Raw genomic sequence first — 20,312 nt, 5'->3', positions numbered from 1 at the left:
TACTTTGCTATCACGCTATAATGTGCACATGCTCGCAATCGTTCTATACAAGTAAATGCAGTCTTTTATATATCATGTTTTTGCTCATCTTCAAAGGATGCGGGTTGCACTTGTGCGCAATCATTCTCTTTAAACAGGATTCCTTATGTGAATCTAGTTTTCAAATCCAGTGTTTTGCAAAAGCAAAGATTGAAAGTCGCATCGGTTGCAAAAGTGCAACTAAGTTTTTCCAAGTCGGCATTTTCGAAAAGAAGGTTTTACAACTATAATTTGATATTTTGATATGACTCAAAAACTCTAAAAAGGGTTACAACTTATCGAGTGCGCAGTCTTGCAAAGCAAGCTCGAAAGTGTTGGAAGTTGCGATATAACAATCAAGTCTCCCAAATTATTGTCTTTAGAAAACGGAAGCAAGATCTGTAACGATCTCCTGCATGCAATATTGTATTGTCACTCCAAAAGAGAGAGTATGACATCTGAGCATTTTCTGATTTACATTGAATCTTAATATAATTTTTGTGTTGGGGTTTTTATTGGGAAACCTATACCCCTTTCATCGTAACGTACTTGTAGACATGTGCGGCATGGTAGTACTACGATGATCGGATGAGAGATCCGAGGCAATCTTGTATCGTGCATTATGCCATTGTTGTTAATATAATTTAAAAGACTTGATCTTGTCAAACTGAGTAATTATTGTATCACTTCTTTTATAAAAGATAAATGTTGGGGTTTCCTTTGAGAAACTGTTTCCCCTTTTTTTCGTAGTCGTACCTTTTAACAGGTATGGTCGTACCTTTGGACAGGTACGTCATATTGGTGTTACGATGATCGGATGAGAGGTATGTGGTAACCTCAAAATGTGTTCTGGCACCTTATTGTAATCATGTAATGTTGATGATCGTCTAACAGGCAAGAGGCTCGTGAGGGTCTAAAGGACCAGAGCATGACAAATATGAACTCGAGTGATTATACTATGTACTTTTACAAAGCATATGTGTTGGGGATTTCATATGAGAAATTCATTCCCCTCTCATCGTGGTTGTACTTTTGAACAGATACATTGTGTATTACGATGAGTAGGATTAGAGATCTATGTCTACCTCGAACGTGCAATGGCACGTATAACGCAGATAATGGTGATGGTTTCGCTTTCACAAGCAAGATGCTCGAGTGGGTCGAAAGACCAGAGCATGTAGAACGGGACGGCGGTTAAGAAACCCCCGTCGTGCTCGTTCGACACAGTTCGTCAAGAGAGAGGACGGATGGTACAAAACTCTGATGGACAGGTCCTTTAATGACAGTTATGGGCAAAAGACTCAGATTCCCCAGTCATCGGAGTTAAGAGAAATGGGCTACAAAAGATAGCTTTCAGGTCACTTCTGCAGAAGTTTGGATGTACCCACGGGCCACCTATGCCTTTGGGGATTTACTCTCTTGGTCACTGGTCATCTCCTTAGGAGCGGACTTAGTCAGTCATCCGGGTAATCTAAAACACATAGCATAATAAACGCCCGGACTGGTCTCAGTTGTTTCTACATTTCGTGCCTTGCGCGTACCCGCTTGGTCAGCTAATATCGAAACATAAGATAAACTATTCACATTATTGAGATGTGCACACTGTGACATGACTTGCTTGTTTAATTTAGTATTCTACTCGTTGAATTACGCACGCTTGTTGTAGTGTTATACTAGTTCCTTGCTAATAATAATTGGTTGCTCGTGTTAGTTAAATACTTATGATAATAACATTATGTTAGTTGCAATATGACACCAGTGACATGCTTTACTACTTGGTCAAACTATCTTGGCTTGTCAATGTGATTGTTTATAGCTCGTAATCTACGAACTGGTTGCATCTTAAGATTAATGCGACTGCTTACAGCTCGTAATCTACGTACTATTTACAACTAGGACTAATGGAGTTACATGTCTTATAAGTTGCTTATAGCTTGTGATTAGTATAACCATTGTCATATGATTGTTTACCGCGTGCAACTTATAAACTGTTTGTTGTGCAATTGCATGCACCTTATGAGTTAGGTAGTTACTTGCCGTAAAATTTTGTATACTTTGTAACAGTTGATAGCTCACTTAATTTTATGGTATATTGCTCACCTTGTAAACCTTTATTTGTTTGCATATTCAAATGTTCATGTTAGAAATGTTTACTCATTTACATAGTCTATTGCACCTGCTAAATATAACTCATAACTGGTTTTAATTGCTTATTTCAATTTGATATTGACTCTCTTGCATACCTATCAGTTTCTCTCGTGAAACTGACTCATTCATGGGCAGGTGGTGTACAGATGATACAGCTTGCGATGACACGATGGCGTGATGAGATCAAGATAAAGCTCTTTCCTTGATGTTTCGCTCCTGAGGACATGTTGGTAAATTTGGTATAAAGTGACTTTAAAAAAAAAAACTCTTTTAATTAAACCTTGAGTTACTAAAACTGTTATACTAAACTTCTTTTTGGTTTCAATAAATATAATGAGTTGCAAATCTGATCTACAAATTCTCAATTATTGAAACTGCATTTTGAAACCATTTGATTTCAATGGTTGTGCGGAATTCGATAAAGGAAAGTTTATGTTGTAATGTGCTCAAGGTCCATTGACTTGTTGTTTAAGGAAAAAATATCATTTTCCAATTAATTACTACTTAAACTCTGATAATCGTATGATTTCAAAAGCTTTCTAAATTATTCTAAAAGTTACAAGTCCTGGATTTTTGGGGCGTTACATTGAGAGTGTTTGGACGCAAGTGTGTTGTTTTCACTAACAAAAATGACAAACTCTATCCCCGTGCGATTCTCTGTGCCTTTTTAGGATATGCCGATAATCAAAAAGGCTATAGGTGTTTTGATTTTCAAAATAAAAAACTATATATATCAAGAAATGTATTTTTTCTTGAAAAAGAAACCTTTTTTATTTTGAAAAACCTAAGAAAGTCATTGAATATTTCTTCCTAATAGATTTGACCTCAAAACCTATTGAATGTGATCTTGAATGTGACTTTGGCAATGATCAAAGTACTATTGATATCGAACACAATGACAATAATGAAGAACAAATCCCTAGGGATGTTAGTACAATATTCTAGACGAAGAGAGTCAAATCTTCCATGTGCACTAGAAAAATATTTCAAAGTATCCACCAGAAGGTCATCCCGAGTTTCGAGGCCTCCTGAAAATTTTTTGTCATACGAATCTTTTTCATCCATGTATAGGGCAGTTATTGCATTAATACACTCATATGAGAAGCCATCATCGTACTCTCAAGCCAAAAAACATATAGAATGGGTAGAAGCCATGAAAACTGAGTTAGATGCACTTGAAAAGGCTTCTACTTGGACTATTAAAGATATTTTTATAGGTAAGAAACCTATAGGTTGTCAATGGGTTAACAAAGTTAAAACAAAGAGTGATCGAACTCTTGAGAGATATAAAGCCCGATTAGTGGCCAAAGGCTATGTCCAAGAATATGGCATCGATTATGAAGAAACCTTTGCCCCAATTGCTTGTATGACCACTGTTAAAACCTCAATTGCCTTAGCTTCTATTAGAAAATGGCTTATATTTCAGATGAATGTCAAAAATGCATTTCTAAATGGAAATCTAGTTGAAGAAGTGTACATGAAAGCCCTACTTGATATTAGTATTCACAAGGGTAAAGCTCTTCATTTAGAAAAAGCTCTTTATGGTCTTAAACAAGACCTAAAAGCTTGGTACGATAGATTTAGTTAGGTTATTCTTAATATTGGTTTTCAATCCTGCTTAACTGACACTGTTTTGTTTGTTAAGAGTTCTGATGTAGGAATTATAGTGCTTCTTCTCTATGTGGATGACATGATCATCACCGAAGGAGATAAACAGGAAGTTGAAAACATCAAAAAACTTTTTAAAACTTATTTTGAAATTACTAATTTAGGTTTATTAAGATATTTTTCAGGAATTGAAGTTGTTTATTCTCCTCATGGGTATTTAATATCTCAATCTAAATTTGCTTTTGATATTGTTTTCATGTTTGAAATTATAGATAATAAGTGAACATTCCAGAAGTTGTCAACGTTAAAATGAAAATTGATGACGGAGAACTTCATGATGATCCTACTCCTTACAGACAGCTTATCGGAGCCCTTTGTTATCTTTTCATTACTAGGCCAGATATAGCAAATGTTGCTCACACAGCTAGTCAGTTTCAGCATGCTCTCACCTCTGTGCATATGGGAGCAGTTTTGCGTATTATTAAATATTTAAAATCCTCTCTTTCACAATGACTCTTCTTGTTTGCTTCATCGTCTTTAAATTTACTTGCATATATTGATGTTGATTGGGGAGGTGATCCCAATAATAGGCACTCAACCACTTGTTTTTGTGTATTCTTAGGTGAATCCTTAATTTCGTGGAGGTGCACGAAGCAGCAGGTCTCTCTTTCCTCCATTGAAGCCGAATACAGAGCCATGACAACCACCACTATAGAAGTTGTTTAGTTCAGACGTTTGCTAGCAGATATAGGAGATAAAGCGACGCAAGCTTCAAAAATGTGTTGTGGCAACAAAAATGCAATTTACATTGCAAGCAACCAAACATTCCACGAGCGCACCAAACACATCGAGATGGATTGTCACTATGTCCGAGAGGAATACTTACATGGAACAATTGATCTGTCATATATTACATCAGAGTACCAATTAGCAGACTTTTTCACCAAGCCACTCGTTGTTCCCAGATTTCACTTTCTTTTATACAAACTTTTGCTCATTGTACTGTAAGTTTGAAGGGGAGTGTTAAAATATAAACTATATCTATTGTAATATATATATATATAATATTATATTATATTATTATATATATATATATATTTTTTTTAATATTTTTTGTTTCTCTTTTAGTATCTAGTTCAATAGGAACTAGAATTTTCTTCAGTCAAGTTCCTAGTTGGAACTTGACTGACTTATAGCCGTTGGACTCTAATCTAAGAGTCGTTGGGCTAGAGTCCAACGACTCTTCTTGGGAGATATCTAACGAAAGGAGAGAAGAGCAAAGCTTTGGCCACTTATGAGATAAAAAGAGTGGAGGATAGGGCATGCAAAAATTATGTCGTGGCTAATTAATAGCGTGAACATTAAGAAATACTCTAGTCATGCTAAGTTTGAGCATGCCGATAAGGCTTGAGAATACCTTAAAAATATGTATTTTCTTAAAGATATTGCAATTTGCAAGATAGACTTCGGACAATTACTCAAAAAGAAAAAACTATTAGAGAGTATTACATTGAGTTATCTGAACTTTGGAACGAATTGGCTCTTCTTGAGCCCAAATGGCATTGTGTCGAAGATATCGAGCTTCGCCAAAAGCAACTCGATATGGAACATTTCTATCAATTTATAAATAGTTTAAGGCCAGAATTTGAGTCCACCTAATCGGACCTTTTATATCGTGGAAAGGTTCCTTCTATTGTTGATACTAGGGATGGCAATCGTGTCGGGTTGGCGGGTCTACCCGACGGGTTGGCGGGTCAGCATACCTTAATCGGAACCCGACCCGTTTATTAAACAGGTCGGCTGTGGCAAACACGAACCCGGCCCGTTTAATAAACGGGTAACCCGACACGACCCGCCAACCCATTTAATAAATGGGTTGGGTTGGGTAAACGGGTTCTCAGATTCGCGGGTCAAGTTGGCGGGTCGGGTTGGCGGGTCGGGTTGGTGGGTTGACGGGTCGGGTTGGCGGGTAGGCAGACGGGTTGGCGGGTTAACCCGCCCGCCTAACCCGTTTATTAAACAGGTCAGCCGGGTTGGCGGGTTGGCATACCCCCAACACGAACCTGACTCGTTTAATAAACGGGTTACGCGGGTCGACCCGTTTATTAAACGGGTTGGCTTAAGCCCAACCCGAACCCGCCTAAGAGGCGGGTTGGCGGGTCGTGTCAGGTTTTGCCACCCCTAGTTGATACTATAGAAGAACTGACTATGGAGGAAAATAGACTTAGAAAAAATACTCTAAAAACTGATGATGACTCTGTTCTAGCTGTGTCTAGACCGAAAAATTATGTTAGCACTTACAAGCATCCGCATTTTGTTAGACATAATGGTTACTTTGACAAAAGAAAAATCATTTGTCAACATTGTCATGAACCAGGGCACTATAGGCCTCAGTGTCCAAAGTTAAGGAGAAGAGAAGAAAAGAGAATTGCATCTGTTGAAACAGAAACAAAAGAACAATATGCGCATGCATCTATGACTCAATTGAAGGAGATTCTGCAACCTCTTCTCAAAGGGTCATTCGCCTCAACTAAAGCTTCAATTGGATCGGTTGTTGCATATTTTTTCGATTCAAGTAATTTTCCTTGGCTTCTAGACTCTGGTGCTTCTTTTCATGTGACCCCGAATGTCAATAGCTTATCTGAATGTCTTAAAAATAACTAAAGTGTGTCAAAGGTTTTTACAACTGATGGTACATCTCTTGAAATAAAAAGAATAGGATGTTTTGAAAATTTTCATAAATCCAAAAAAAATTGTATCCCAGAAGTTAGATATATTCCTAAACTAAATTTGAATCTTGTATCTATTTCTCAAATATCTGACTATAGATGTAATATCTCCTTTTATTCTCATGAATGTTGGGTATAGGATCACCAGTCAGGGAAGCTGATTGGCTAAGGCCATAGAGAAGAAAGATTTCATTACATGGACTTTTTAGAATTGCCCAGGAATGCATTTTGCTATAATGTTCAGAAATTAGAATTAGATTTATAGCATAAAAGACTTCGCCATCCTCATATGTCTAAAATTCAATATTTTTCAAGTTTAGGAAAATTTTGTAATTCTGAAAGTTTTACTTGTAAAGACTATATTCTTGGCAAAATGAAAAGATTATCGTTTCATAGTAGAACTTTTATTTTTTCTAAACCACTTGAGTTAATACATTCGGATGTTTGGGGTCCTGCACCAGTCATTTCGAAATGAGGTTATGCATATTATGTTATTTTCGTTGATGACTTTTCTAGACATACTTGGATTTATTTTCTTAAACATAAGTCTGAAGTCTTTGCTCACTTTCAAATATTTCATAAAATAGTTAAAATTAATTTTTAAAATGATATTTTCATTTTTCGCACTGATTCAGGGAAAAAGTTTATATCCAAAGAATTCAAAGATTATCTCAATTTACATGGCATTACACATCAAAGATCGTGTCTACACACTCCACAACAGAATGACATGGTCGAACGTAAACATAGACACATGAAAACTATTAGGACTTTGTTAATTGCAAATCAAGTTGCAAAAGGTTTTTGGGCTGAAAGTGCCCTAACTGCTACATATCTCATTAATCAAATGTCATCTTCCTCATTAAAGAATATAACTCCAATTGAAAAACTTGTCAACTTATCTCATGATTATTCTAGACTAAGAGTATTTGGATGCAAATGTTTTCACCAACGAAAATGACAAACTCTCTCCTCGTGCAATTTCATGTGCCTTTTTAGGATATACTGATAATCAAAAAGGTTATAGGTGTTTTGATTTTCAAAATGAAAAAAATGTACGTGTCAAGAAATGTATCTTTTCTAGAAAAAGAAAGCTTCTTTGAATTCAAAAAACCCAAGGAAGTCACTGAATATTCCTTTCTAATTGATATAACTTGAAAATTCAATGAATGGGATCGTGAATGTGACTTTGACAATGATTAAAGTCCTATTGATATTGAACATGATGTCGATAATGAAGAGCAAACTCATAGGGATGTTAGTCTACAATATTCAAGACGAAGAGAGCAAAATCTCCCATGGGCATTAAAAAAGTAATGTGAAGTACAACCCAGAAGGACATCTAGGGTTTCTAGACCTCCTGGTAAATTTGTGCCTTACGAATCTTTTTCACCTACATATAGGGCAGTCATTGCATTAATATTCGCAAGCCAAAAATCATGTAGAATGGATAGAAGCCATGAAAACAGAACTGGATGCATTGGAAAAGGCCAACACTTGGACTATCCAAGATGTTCCTCCAGAAAAAAGACTTATAGGCCGTCGATGGGTTTATAAAGTCAAAACCAAAAGTGATGGAACTCTAAAAAAGGTATAAGGCCCATCTAGTAGCAAAAGGGTATGCCCAAGTGTATGGCATCAATTATGAAAAGACCTTTGCTCATGTTGCTCGTATGACCACTATCATAACTTTAATAGCTCTGGCCTCCATGAGAAAATAACCTATATTTCAAATGGATATCAAAATTGCATTTTTAAATAAGAATCGAATTAAAGAAGTATACATGAAAGCCACACCTGGTATTAGTATCCCTAAGGGTAAAGTTATTCGTCTAGAAAAAGCTATTTATGGTCTTAAACGGGCACTAAAAGCCTAGTATGATAGATTTAGTCATGTTATACTTGATATTAGTTTTCAATCTTGTCTGACGGACACTACTTTGTTTATTAAGAAATCTGATGCAGGCATTATTGTCCTCCTTTTCCATGTGGATGATATGATCATCACTGGAGGCGACAAACAGCGAGTTGCAAATATCAAAACTCTTCTTAAAACTCATTTTGAAATGATTGACTTAGGTTTATTAAGATATTTTCTAGGAATTAAAGTTGCTTATAACCCTCGTGGGTATTTGATATCATAATCTAAATTTGCTTTTGATAATGTTTTCAGGTCTCGAATTACAGATGATAAGAAAGTGGACACTCCAGAAGTTGTCAACGTTAAAATGAGAATTGATGATGGAGAACTTCTTCTTGATCCTACTCTTTACAGATAGTTTATCGGAGCACTTTCCTATCTTTCCATTAGTAGGCCAGATATAGCACACATTGTTCACACAGCTAGTCAGTTTCAGTATGCTCCCACCTCTGTGCATATAAGAGTGGTTTTGCGTATTATTAGATACTTAAGTCATCTCTTTCATGAGGACTCTTCTTGTCTGCTTCATCGTCTCTAGATTTAATTGTGTATACTCATGATGACTGGGGAGGTGATCCCAATAATAGGCACTCAACCACTGGTTTTTGTGTTTTCTTAGGTGAATCATTAATTTCGTAGAGGTGCAAAAAGCAGCAGAAGGTCTCTCTTTCCTCCACCGAAGCTAAATATCGGATCATGACAACCACCACTATAGAAGTTGTTTGCTCAGACGACTGCTAGCTTACATGAGAGTTAAAATGATACAAGCTTCAAGAATGTGTTGTGACAACAAAAGTACGATCTATATTGAAAGCAAGTAGATGTTTCATGAGCGCACCAAACATATTGAGATGGATTGTCACTATGTCAGAGAGGAATATTTACATGGAACCATTGATCTGCCATATGTTATATCAGAGTATCAATTAGTAGACTTCTTCACCAAGCCTTTCGCTGCTCACAGATTTCACTTCCTCTTAGACAAATTTTCGGTCATTGTACCGTAAGTTTGAGGGGGAGTGTTAAAATGTAAAATGTACCATATAAATATATAATAATAATATAATATATTATATTATTATTATATGTATTTTATTATTATTAATTTCTTTTCTTCATTTTCATTTTTTATAATCTAGTTCGGATTGAACTAGAACTATAATTTAGTCAAGTTCCAACTAGGAACTTGACTACATTATAGTCGTTGGACGACTATAATTAGAGTCGTTGGACTAGGGTCCAACGACTCTCTAGAGGGAGCTCAAAGTGAGCTCCCCTCTTCCTCTCTCATTTTGTATAAATAGGGGTAATCCCCTTCAACATTTGTATTTGAATGCTTCTTAAGCATTTTTTGTCATAAATAAAGATTTATTTATTTATATTGTGCTCTTCCATTTATACCCTTTTATGGGTTTTGTTTAAGGTGTCTTTAATAAACATTCTTTTGAGAGATTCGTGTGCTTTGTGGAAGATCACCATTTCATTACATGCATGACAAACTGAAAACTTCAAGAATCAGAAGAAGGATGTTTACAATCATTTTGAGAATGCAGACACCTACATACCATGGGAATAAAATACAGGCAGGATCCTCTTGATAATAAAAGAAAATATGGCTGTCTTTGACACAGCTCTGCAATCCAAATTATCAAGCTAATAGCTAGTCTATTTGCCAAATGTAGCTTGACACAGCTGATTTGGTGGCTTTCATGTTTTGGATAATAGTTTACAAGGACCAATCATGCCATTGTGGCTTAAGCAAATAAACCAAATGCCAGGCCTCAAATACTCAGAACTTTGCTGGCTGGGAATTTTATGTGTGTGTGTGTGAGTGAGAGAGAGAGAGAGAAAGTACCAAATCTTTTCATGGCAATGCGCCCAGATGAACGTTCACCAACAGTAGTTTCAGTGATGGCCTGTATCATCTCATTCTTGCTAACATAGCCATCACTGTTCTTATCTAGGAATACAAATGCATCAACTAGTGTCTCAAATGTTGCCTCAAGGTGTGGTAGTCCCATCCTTGAATTCTGATATTTTTTGTCAAAGAGAACACAGCATTTCTACTTTTCCAGCAGTATCTCCATTTTATACAAAAAAAAACAATTCACAAAAAAACACAGACGGCACCAGAGATTCAAAAGGTCGTATTTAAGCCAAGACAAACAGCAAATAACAAGACCAGTTCCAAATTTTTCGATATGAATAGCAGAAGAGGTTTTAGTTTACATGTTTTACCTAATAGCATCATAAATTTTGTTAAAAAGGAAAACGTGTAGCTTCTCTACACACACACACACGAGACAAAACAACAATGACAATAATAAATCAAAAACAATAGAAGACTTTGTGAAGGATACTGAAGGACTGGTTGGAGGTTCCTTTAGAAGATACACGAGGCAGAGGAGAACAATGAACTCGTTGAATTTCATACCTCTGCTCTCAGTTAAATCACATGCCTCAAAGAGATCACTTATCTCCTCCTGAGTTGAAGAAATCTGGAGCTTTTGGAAGCAATGATTCAACTCTTCAGGGTCTATTGCACCATTATCATCTTCATCTGCAAAGGATATGCTCATGTTAGACAATATGAATCAATACAAACCTCCTTATGAATTCTATTGGACCAGGCATGCCAATCTATCACCTTAGAAAGCTGAACTGCAAAGGAAGTTGGAAGTTTTTGACAGGGAAAACCTTTTTTTTTCAAGTGAAAGTATTTAATGAGCGCACAACAGTGAGAAAGTTCCAACCAGGGGCCATAAATAAATCAATAAACTCTATTTGATGGGAGTCTAGCCATAGGTTATAAGACTGTGTAGTATATTACAATTGTTTATAAAATCAGACAGCTTGTGACAAAGTATCCATGAACCACAAATTAAAACGCCTAACAATCATAAAAGTGCTTACCAAATTGTTCAAAGATGCTCTTAACTTTCCTCAAGCTCTCATCAATTTTAGGGAACTTCAAGACTATACTATCAAAAGATCTCATTTGACTTCCTTCATTTGCCCTCCGCTGCATTGCCTCCACAATCATTTGCTCTAGCTTTGTTTCTGTTAAACAATTTTCTGTAGAATCCTCAGTCCTTCCAAGTACACCACCCATTATAAAATGGCATACAAACTGCAACCAATGATATGCCTGAAAGCAGGAAAACATAAATGAGACTTGGTAGTTGGTAGTTGATAAGCACATTTGGCATTTAAAAACAAGGTAACTCCACAAATAGCACTGTACCGAACTTGACTTGATCAACCACTACAGCCATGCACAGTAGATAAATAGACAGAACTGAAAAGCATACAACCATATGTCCTTTAATATGGCTGCATCCAAGGGAAAATAATCAATCAAGAAAAATCAAAATAGAGCATATATATAAGTAGGTGGTTGGTAAGATTATATCTCCATTGAGCTAAGACAAGCATTGAGATGCACCAATTTAACTAGAACACATTTTTCAGCTACCTATTTCACCCCGTAACATTCGGTCATTTGATGCTTAATGCTTTGAAATGCAGCTACAAATAGAGTTCTCAGAAGAGATCATCCTCTCTGTGCAGCGGTTCTCATATGTAACAGTACCAGTGACTTTGGTGCAGAAAGCTGCATCTAGAGAATTTACAATTCCTCGATGTAAACTCTCAATGGAAAAATATACATCTTTGTTTCAGATCCTTTGTGAAGATGATAGAATATGCGATGCATGGATAAAGCAAGTCGGCACAGGATATTCCAAAAGAATAGCACGCATAAAACCATAAGTATTTCCTGGACCCTACAACAGAAATTTTACGCTCAGCCCGCCCATATCTCTATGACCAGGCTACCAAGGTTCAAGATTACCAGACTTGGCAATAATCAGCCACACCAACGTTCTGTGATTCAGCGTGCTGTTAAACACCTAAACAAACTAAGCGTTATTGGCCGAGAAATCCACAGTAGAGATGTTGAGAAAGCTTAAATTTTGACACTGATCTGCCAAACGTTTTTCAGAAATATGTTCTCTGAGTTTTCCCAATACAAATAAGAATCCAGCCCCACATGAACCTCAGAAACAAGAATATCAGCCCTCAGAAAATGAGTCCAATACAGAACAAAACTGCGAACAGCACCCTAGTACATAAAAGAAAAAATGACCCAGTCAGATTTGAACTGATTACAGAACGTATAACACCTCTATCTGCCAAAAACAACCTCCCACAAACATAAGCAAAGCACACAAATAAAAAATAAATACAACTATAAGGTATGATAAGACAGTCCTAATGTCCATCGGGTGATGCTTCAAACTTCCCATCTACATTAGATGCACCAAAGGGTCCGATTTGAGCCCTCCAACTGAAACTCCCCGTATACAAAAACTCAATAAAAAATTGGAGAATTGCGAAGGATAAAGAAACTAAACGAGGAGACCCATGTCAGATAAATACAATAAACAGAAAACTCATCATCGAAATCTTGGAGAAAGACAAAAATCAATCAAATCTGGGCACTCACCTTGTCTTCTTCAATCAAGCCCCTCTAGTGACAATGATTTTTACACAGTACATGGAATCTTCCAACCACTAGAAAGATGTTAGAAAACCAATGTGTTAATGACTAATAACCACACCATGCATAAATATCAACAGTTGTGATGATCCTTCCCGGTGTTCTTTCCAAAAGGAAAATAATAATATGGGGATTTGGAAATATGACACCAAGATGAAGGATGGAAATTTGGGAAAATATGAGGGGAAGAAGAAGGGGGTTGTTGGGTCCTCTGGTTTTGGTTTTGGGATGTAATTATTTTTAGGTGGTGGTGCTTCCACAATTGTAGCTGCACTCACCACGTACGAGAATATGAGACCCATACAACTGGGAAAAGTAGGAGCCTTGTTGGAAAGTTTCGCTCAAATTAAGTACTTTTTATTTGGCTTTTGTTCACTATTTCCACAAATTGCAGAAAAAACCTTTTAACTGTTTATAAGATGGCAGAAACTTCCTCAAATCAAACATTTTAAATAAAGAGGAGAAACCAAAAAAACTATGCAATGGGTAGCTAATGGAATATTGCATTTGCCAGTATGGCTGGGATTAATAAATACACCAACTTCACTTTCTGCGCTGTTCATTATCTAGATGACTTCCTGTAGATTACGATACTTGGAGTTGGCAAGTGCCTATGGTGCAGAAGCTAGATTTTAAAATATAATTGTGGTTATTTCGTGTGCACCATATTAAAATAGTATGCATTATTGTTAGCTTTCAGTTGGGGGTGAGTTTATATAGGTATGTAGTCAAGTGTGTTGCACATATTATGCATCAATATAATGCACAAAAACTATGGATTATTGTGCCTTTTATTTCTTGAGAGCCTAACCCCAACCACTATGGGCACGTTTGGAAGAGAGAAAAACTTTGGTAGGAAAATAAAGTTTTGCCTATGAGAGTTTTTTATGTGAAGTTTTTTAAAAGAAAGTTTTTAGCTTGTTTGTGTAGCTTGAGAAAAACAAAGCCGAAAAATGTGAAAAATGAGAGGAAGAGTAGGGTGGTGGTGTTGGTGGTGGTGAAATGTGGTAAGATGGGTGGTAGAGAGTGTAAAAATAAATTTTCTCTTGGTAGGAAACATTCCTCCACCATCCCGAACGAAAGAATGTTTTCTATCAAAAAATGTATTTTTTAGGAAAAACTATCTCAGCGAAACAGTCTAATCTCATTTGAAAGGATCAAACAATATGTACAATTTTTTTATTTTGCATCACTTTTCCTACATCTTTCTCGCTTCCAAACTTATGTGCTACTGAGGCCAGTGCATGTCCCTTCCTTCAAAAGGGGCTCACCTCCCACCCCATATTCAACCACGCCTCTCATTTCTTTTGAGGGACTTATATGAATGTAGATCCCACTTCTGATAGAATGCCTTGGAACTATATCCGTTTTTATGGAAAACAAAAGGAGAGAAATTTAAAAGTTCCTTCACTAGTATATGCAGGGAAAGTCCTTGTGGTTTTTGGGTTTTGTTTTTTGTTTTTTGTTTTTTGAATTTTAAGGCCTATAAGGTTCTGTACTATTTTTGGGGCTATGTTTTAGTATAGAGCCCGGAGGAGATGAGAAGGGTGATGAGTAGGGGGTCAATGGGTTGGGTTTACCCTTTCCCGACTAAGACCAAACCCTATAGGGTTTGGGTATAGTGATAAATAAGAAGACCCGATTAAGGCTCGGGTCAAGACCTGAAGGTACGGTTAATACATGGATTTGGGTATGGTTTGTGAAATTTTATACCAGACCCAATGGCCGAACCAAGTTTTGATTAAGACCTGAAAATTTTCAATGTAAAAATGATATATATATATATATATATCATTTTATCAGGTACGGTCTGGGTATGTTTCATGTAGTTCTTATCAGGTAGGGGTATGGTTTATCTTATAGTAGACCCGATTAGACTCGAATCTGGACCTGATACCATACCCGAAAATATGGTCTAAGTCTGGTCCGAACCAAACCCGACCCATTGACACCCCCACTTATGAGAGTGGAGAAGAAAAATGGATTTGTCAACTACATCTTTGTAAGAATGTAGTTGAAAAGGACCCATCTCCATTCTTTTCTCCACTCTCATCACCCTTTCATCTCTCAAATCCTGATTTCCAAATATCAACGAGGGTAAATGGGGTAGGTAGCATTTATTAAACCCCCATCTCCCCCTCTCTGGCTCCCCAACAGAGCTCAAGTCTCTCTAACATATTCAGGAAAACCCAAACAATATGGAACCAAAAAAACAATCTAAACTCTCTTATGGCTCTATTTGAGAGCAGGGCACCGGAGGAGTTGGGTGGGCACCGAAGATAGTTATATAGTTATATGACATGACAATGTGAATGAAGATTTGGGTGTCGTTTGGGAGGAGCTAGATGGAGGATATAATTTTAGCTGGAAATCAGCCAACTCCAACTCCTGAAAACTTCACATTTGAACTCTTCTTAAGAAGAGGTATCTGATGAGTCCCTGAAAATCCGATGTTTCAAATTTTTTATAGCATTTACACATTAAATGCCCTATTTATCATGCCTCCTACCTCTATCTATATATATTGACTCTCCTCCATGCTGGTTACGTTGAGTCCCTTCAACCTGGTCTTCCATCGACATTTTTAATGTAAACAGGAAAGCGATATGTTATTTTATTCTTGTTACTTTATTAATACTTATTTACCATAAACTTTCATAAACCATTTTCTAATGCTTTCACCAGAAGTTCATTGTTACAAATAAGTTCTAGATGTTAAGTTAAATTGCACTTTTTACTATTGTCAAAGAAGCAATTTTCTTTTAATAAAACAAAGAAGCAATTATTTTTCTAGAGATATCATCTAGGATTGATGATTGAGGCTTGACTGCAATACATATGGGTACCAAGACATTGTTGATATGTTTCACATATTCTCTCTTAATCAACTGGCAACTAAAATGACATCATTACCTACTATGTTATCGTAAGATTTATTTATTTTTATTTTAAGCTAGGATCACACACATATATTATGTAATGCCCTGACTTTCAAATACTAGAAGAGATATTTTTTTAAAACACCGCAGAAGACTTCTCAAAACAATCTTAAGACTCAGGTGCATCACTAGTTAGGATCAAGCCATTTAAACCATTGCAATTCAAATATAACCAAATTTCAAATCATTCATTTAAAGTTCAAGGTTTACAATTTAAAAAGACAGCAGAAGAGTTCAGTCCAGTCTATTCCACACACCAAAGTTCCCATGTTGTGGCACCCATCCATTTACGCACATAAAGTTATAGCAAGACACAATATGTCTTAATATAATTCCACGGACCCTTACTGGGTCTCGCCTATACACAAACGACACAAATATTCAATGATTATAATATAACTACATAACCTTTGCATCATCCAATAGTGATGTAGAAAATACGAGACACACATATTATTATATGTGAATAAACAAATAATGTACGCATACCCTTTATATGCACCCTAACAAACAACCTACGCATACTGCTATGCGTAAATAAACATACACATCACGTAAACTCTTATATGCAAAAAAAAATCAACATATAAATTATACTTAATTATACTTACGCATATACTTATGCGCATATGTTATTCAAGTGTACTATTACACTCACTTGCAATTCATGCATACAGTTATACATTCATTTAACTCAAGCATATCATTAGGCCCGTAAACAACTCAAGTATACAATTATGCATAAAATTCTTACAGGTATACCATCTTGTTCTCCTAACAACCCGTGCATCCCATTATACAAGTTTATATTTTCTTTTTACCTTAAGAAGCATAAGACAAAAGTGGTTACGGTATAACCTACGTAAATTATACATCATCATCTGATGATTTAATATATAATTCAAGTAAACATTGCATTCATACCTTTATATATATAAGAGCAAGCCATTTATGCATGTTTTTGTGTGTATATCAAACATATAATGCATGCATATCTTTAAGCATATATGGCCATACAAATTACGCAAACCTTGCATAATTAAACACACAATTTGTGCATACTCTTGTGCATATATATCATCCTAACATATAATCTTAAACGTGCAAGTAAATTGAGCATACATTTACACTCATATGAAATTATGCATAAAGTTATGCATTAATTTTAATCAACCATAAAGTTTTGAAACCACAATAGGTTACATACATACATACGTAACCATGATCACCTTATGATGATTAAAAATAAAATATGCATACCATTATGTAAATGCCATCCCACACAAGTCAGACATACCTTAATGCATGATTAGAACTAAATCTATGTTTATCTTTATACACAAATCAATAATACTTCACACAAGCCTATCTCAATGGGTGCATAATATATAATTCATGCGTATGAATAATTTGTACATACTTTTATGCAAAAACAATCAAAAATATAATTATGAAATTGATCTCAAACCGACATGTACTATAATAACACTTAGTTTTGTTACGACAATGAAGTCGTATATGATATTTCTCGAACTAGATTTTGATAATGAACAATTGAATCAACTGCATTTCATCTAAGGTAATGAAGAAAGATGACAAGAATTGAAGAATTCAATGAAGAATCTTTGAAGGCTAGTGTGCAAATGTAAATTTCACTAAATATCTTAGATTCTTGTAAGAGCCTTACTTAGAGTACATATTTCAATTGCATTTCACATAAAAAGTATTTAAAAAAACTTTTCTAAAAGAACCCTTGATGAAAATCATTTTAGAAAACTCTTTACTTAATCTTGCATGTTTATTAGTCGACCAACAGACTCACTAGTCGACCAACAGACTCACTAGTCGACCAACTTTTTCGTGCCAAATTTTTTAAGCTAAAACGTCAACTTTATGAATTAGTCGACTAATCGATTCTTAGTCGACCAAACAAAATGTATGTTTTCAGAAAAATTTAGCAGCAGTCGGCTGAAGGTTTTCTTGGTCAACCGGACAGAATGTCTGCTTTTCGAAAAATTTAGCTATATTGTGCCATTGAGAAGGTAGAGTTCAATCGTATCTCTTAATGTTCCACAGCAAATGAAATTTAGCATACTCTTTTCATTACTCATGAAGGTACGTCAAAGGTAAAGGAATCTAAGATTGCTTCTTTAGTTCATAAATTTGAATTGTTTAAAATGAAGCAAAATGAGATGGTTCTTCATATTCGATGAGTCCTAAATGCTCCACGTGGTTGTCAGATAAAAACTTAACAAGAGTCTTGAAACAAAATAGTAATGTTATCAAAATGGTCCAGCTTTGATCAGTTTGGTTATCCCCAGTTGGAGTTGAATTTGAATAAAATTTGCTAATTGTTTAGGGCGGATGTTTCCAAGCTGGATTCATCTCAAAGTTGATAAATTCAAACCAGTTGGAGTCTGATCAGAACAAGAGAGATGGCTAGGTATATCGTTAACTGTTGATGGTGCAACCACTCATGAAATTCATCCTGAAGTGATTATGTCATTCTCTATTTATTAGAAGGCACCTAGAAAAATTTATTTAGAAAAAACCACATTTAGATTGGAAAGAATTTTTGGTATATGAACTTTAAACAAGTTGAGTCATAATATGGGTTAACTCAGGTCGGAAGGATCCTTGTAATGGAAATGAAGACTGATATGCATCTGAATTGCAGGGCACTACTGGTTTTATAAATCCTGCAAGGTTCGCCTTGGACAATGATTGTTGTATGTTTTGCAGGGCAGGTAGGACAACAGATTGATATTGGGTCCCATAACTTGAGAGGAAGGGCTCATTGCCAACTGCAACATACCTGCATTTATCATAAAATTAGATGCCCAAGCACAAACTACAAAACCAAATCTACCAAAATCATGTCAAACATTTAAAGGCTCAGTGTTTAACTCTTGAATGAGAGAGAAAAACCACATCAATAGAGGAAGCAAATGATTTAAACACCATTTCTCTTGAAGATTTGGTTGGTAAGTTAATGACATATGGAGTCCAACTTCATGATAGACAAGAAGAATAACCCAAGAAGAAATCTCTTGCTTTCAAGGCTATTTCTAACTCTGAAGATTCAGAAGAAGATGAATATATTGCCCTCATCACAAGGTAATTCAAAAGATTCATCAAAAAATGAAGATTTTAAAGGAAAGTAAAGAAAATTGATTCTTTCAATCCTAATGAAGTCAAGTGCTTTAACTACAAAAATGTAGGACACATCAAAAAAGATTGTCATCTTCTCAAAATCAAGCCCAAGGACCAATTCAAGAAGAAAAAGGCATTTCAAGCAAGTTGGGATGATAGTGACTCCTCTTCCGATGAAGAATCAAATCAAGAAGTCGCCAATATGTGCTTTATAACACAAGAAGACTCGATAAGTCAATTTGAGTATGATGATTTATTAGAAGCATTTAATGATTTATATGCTAAATTTAAGAGTCTAAGTTCTAAAAACAAAGAGTTTAAAACTGAAAATTCAACTCTTGACTCTCAAAACAAAGTGTTACTTCAAGAGATAGAAGATCTCAAGAAGAAAAACTCTTATCCAGTATCTAAGATAAAAGAAATTGGAATTAAAACCAAAATCTTACAAGAAGAAATACCAAGTCTGAAAGAAAAATTAAATAATCTTCTTTCTATAGTGACCAAGTTCACTAATGGACATGAAAATCTAAAAAGACTTATTATTTCTCAAAGATGCTCGGTTAATACAACCAGATTGGGATATAGTTTCTTTGATATTCAAAATAGACCAAATTATGTGGTAAAGAATCAAAGTCAAAATTCCCAATCATTTATTTAAAGAACTCAATTTTCTAGTTATAATAGAAATGCATCTAATCATGGTACTTATAAAGCTTATAAGCCTAGACATGATTACCCTAAAAATGCTAAATCTTTTTATAGAAAGAATATTTATTCTCAAAGAAAACCAAAATCCAAATGGATATGGGTTTCTAAGGCTAATGCTCATAGACTCGAAAATAAAAAGGGGTCAAATGCTTTGTCTTCCAATTTTGTTTTAGGTACACAAAATAAAGAGCAATTGATCTTTGACAGCGGTTGTTCTAAACATATGACTGGAAGGCCGGAGTTATTTTCCACCCTCCAAAGTAAGGATGGAAGAATCATCAACTTTGACGACAATAACAAGGGAAAAGTAATCGGTATTGGTAACATTGGTAATCCAAAATTTTCCTTGATAGAAAATGTTCTTTTAGTAGATGGCTTAATGCATAATTTATTATCTATTAGTCAATTATGTGATAAAGGTTTTCTCGTTTCTTTTGAACATGATTTATGCTTAATTTTTTATTTTCATTCTAAAAAGATCATTTTTAAAAGTAAAAGAAGGAATAATGTAGCACAAGAGACTTGGA

At 35.4% G+C, this 20,312-nt stretch overlaps 1 protein-coding gene across 1 annotated transcript in view; it reads right to left on the bottom strand.

Moving 5' to 3' along the window:
- The window catches only part of LOC149848914 (putative calcium-binding protein CML21), a 40,493-nt gene extending 27,256 nt beyond the window's left edge, over positions 1–13,237 (bottom strand). The window contains exons 1-4 of the mRNA XM_090012868.1: positions 12,932–13,237; positions 11,338–11,572; positions 10,785–10,984; positions 10,280–10,454 (exon numbers count right to left, since the gene is read on the bottom strand). Coding sequence (XP_089868994.1) covers positions 10,280–10,454; positions 10,785–10,984; positions 11,338–11,536 — 574 coding nt within the window. The 5' untranslated portion in view covers positions 11,537–11,572; positions 12,932–13,237. The remainder of the gene's footprint in view (positions 1–10,279; positions 10,455–10,784; positions 10,985–11,337; positions 11,573–12,931) is intronic.
- Positions 13,238–20,312: the final 7,075 nt, after the last annotated feature.

The sequence above is a fragment of the Nuphar pumila genome, chromosome 1 (assembly GCF_984573655.1).
Source record: "Nuphar pumila chromosome 1, dmNupPumi1.hap1.1, whole genome shotgun sequence".
Taxonomy (NCBI): Eukaryota; Viridiplantae; Streptophyta; class Magnoliopsida; order Nymphaeales; family Nymphaeaceae; genus Nuphar; species Nuphar pumila.
The sequence above is the reverse complement of the archived record's forward strand: the minus strand, read 5'-3'. Positions and strand labels throughout refer to the sequence as shown.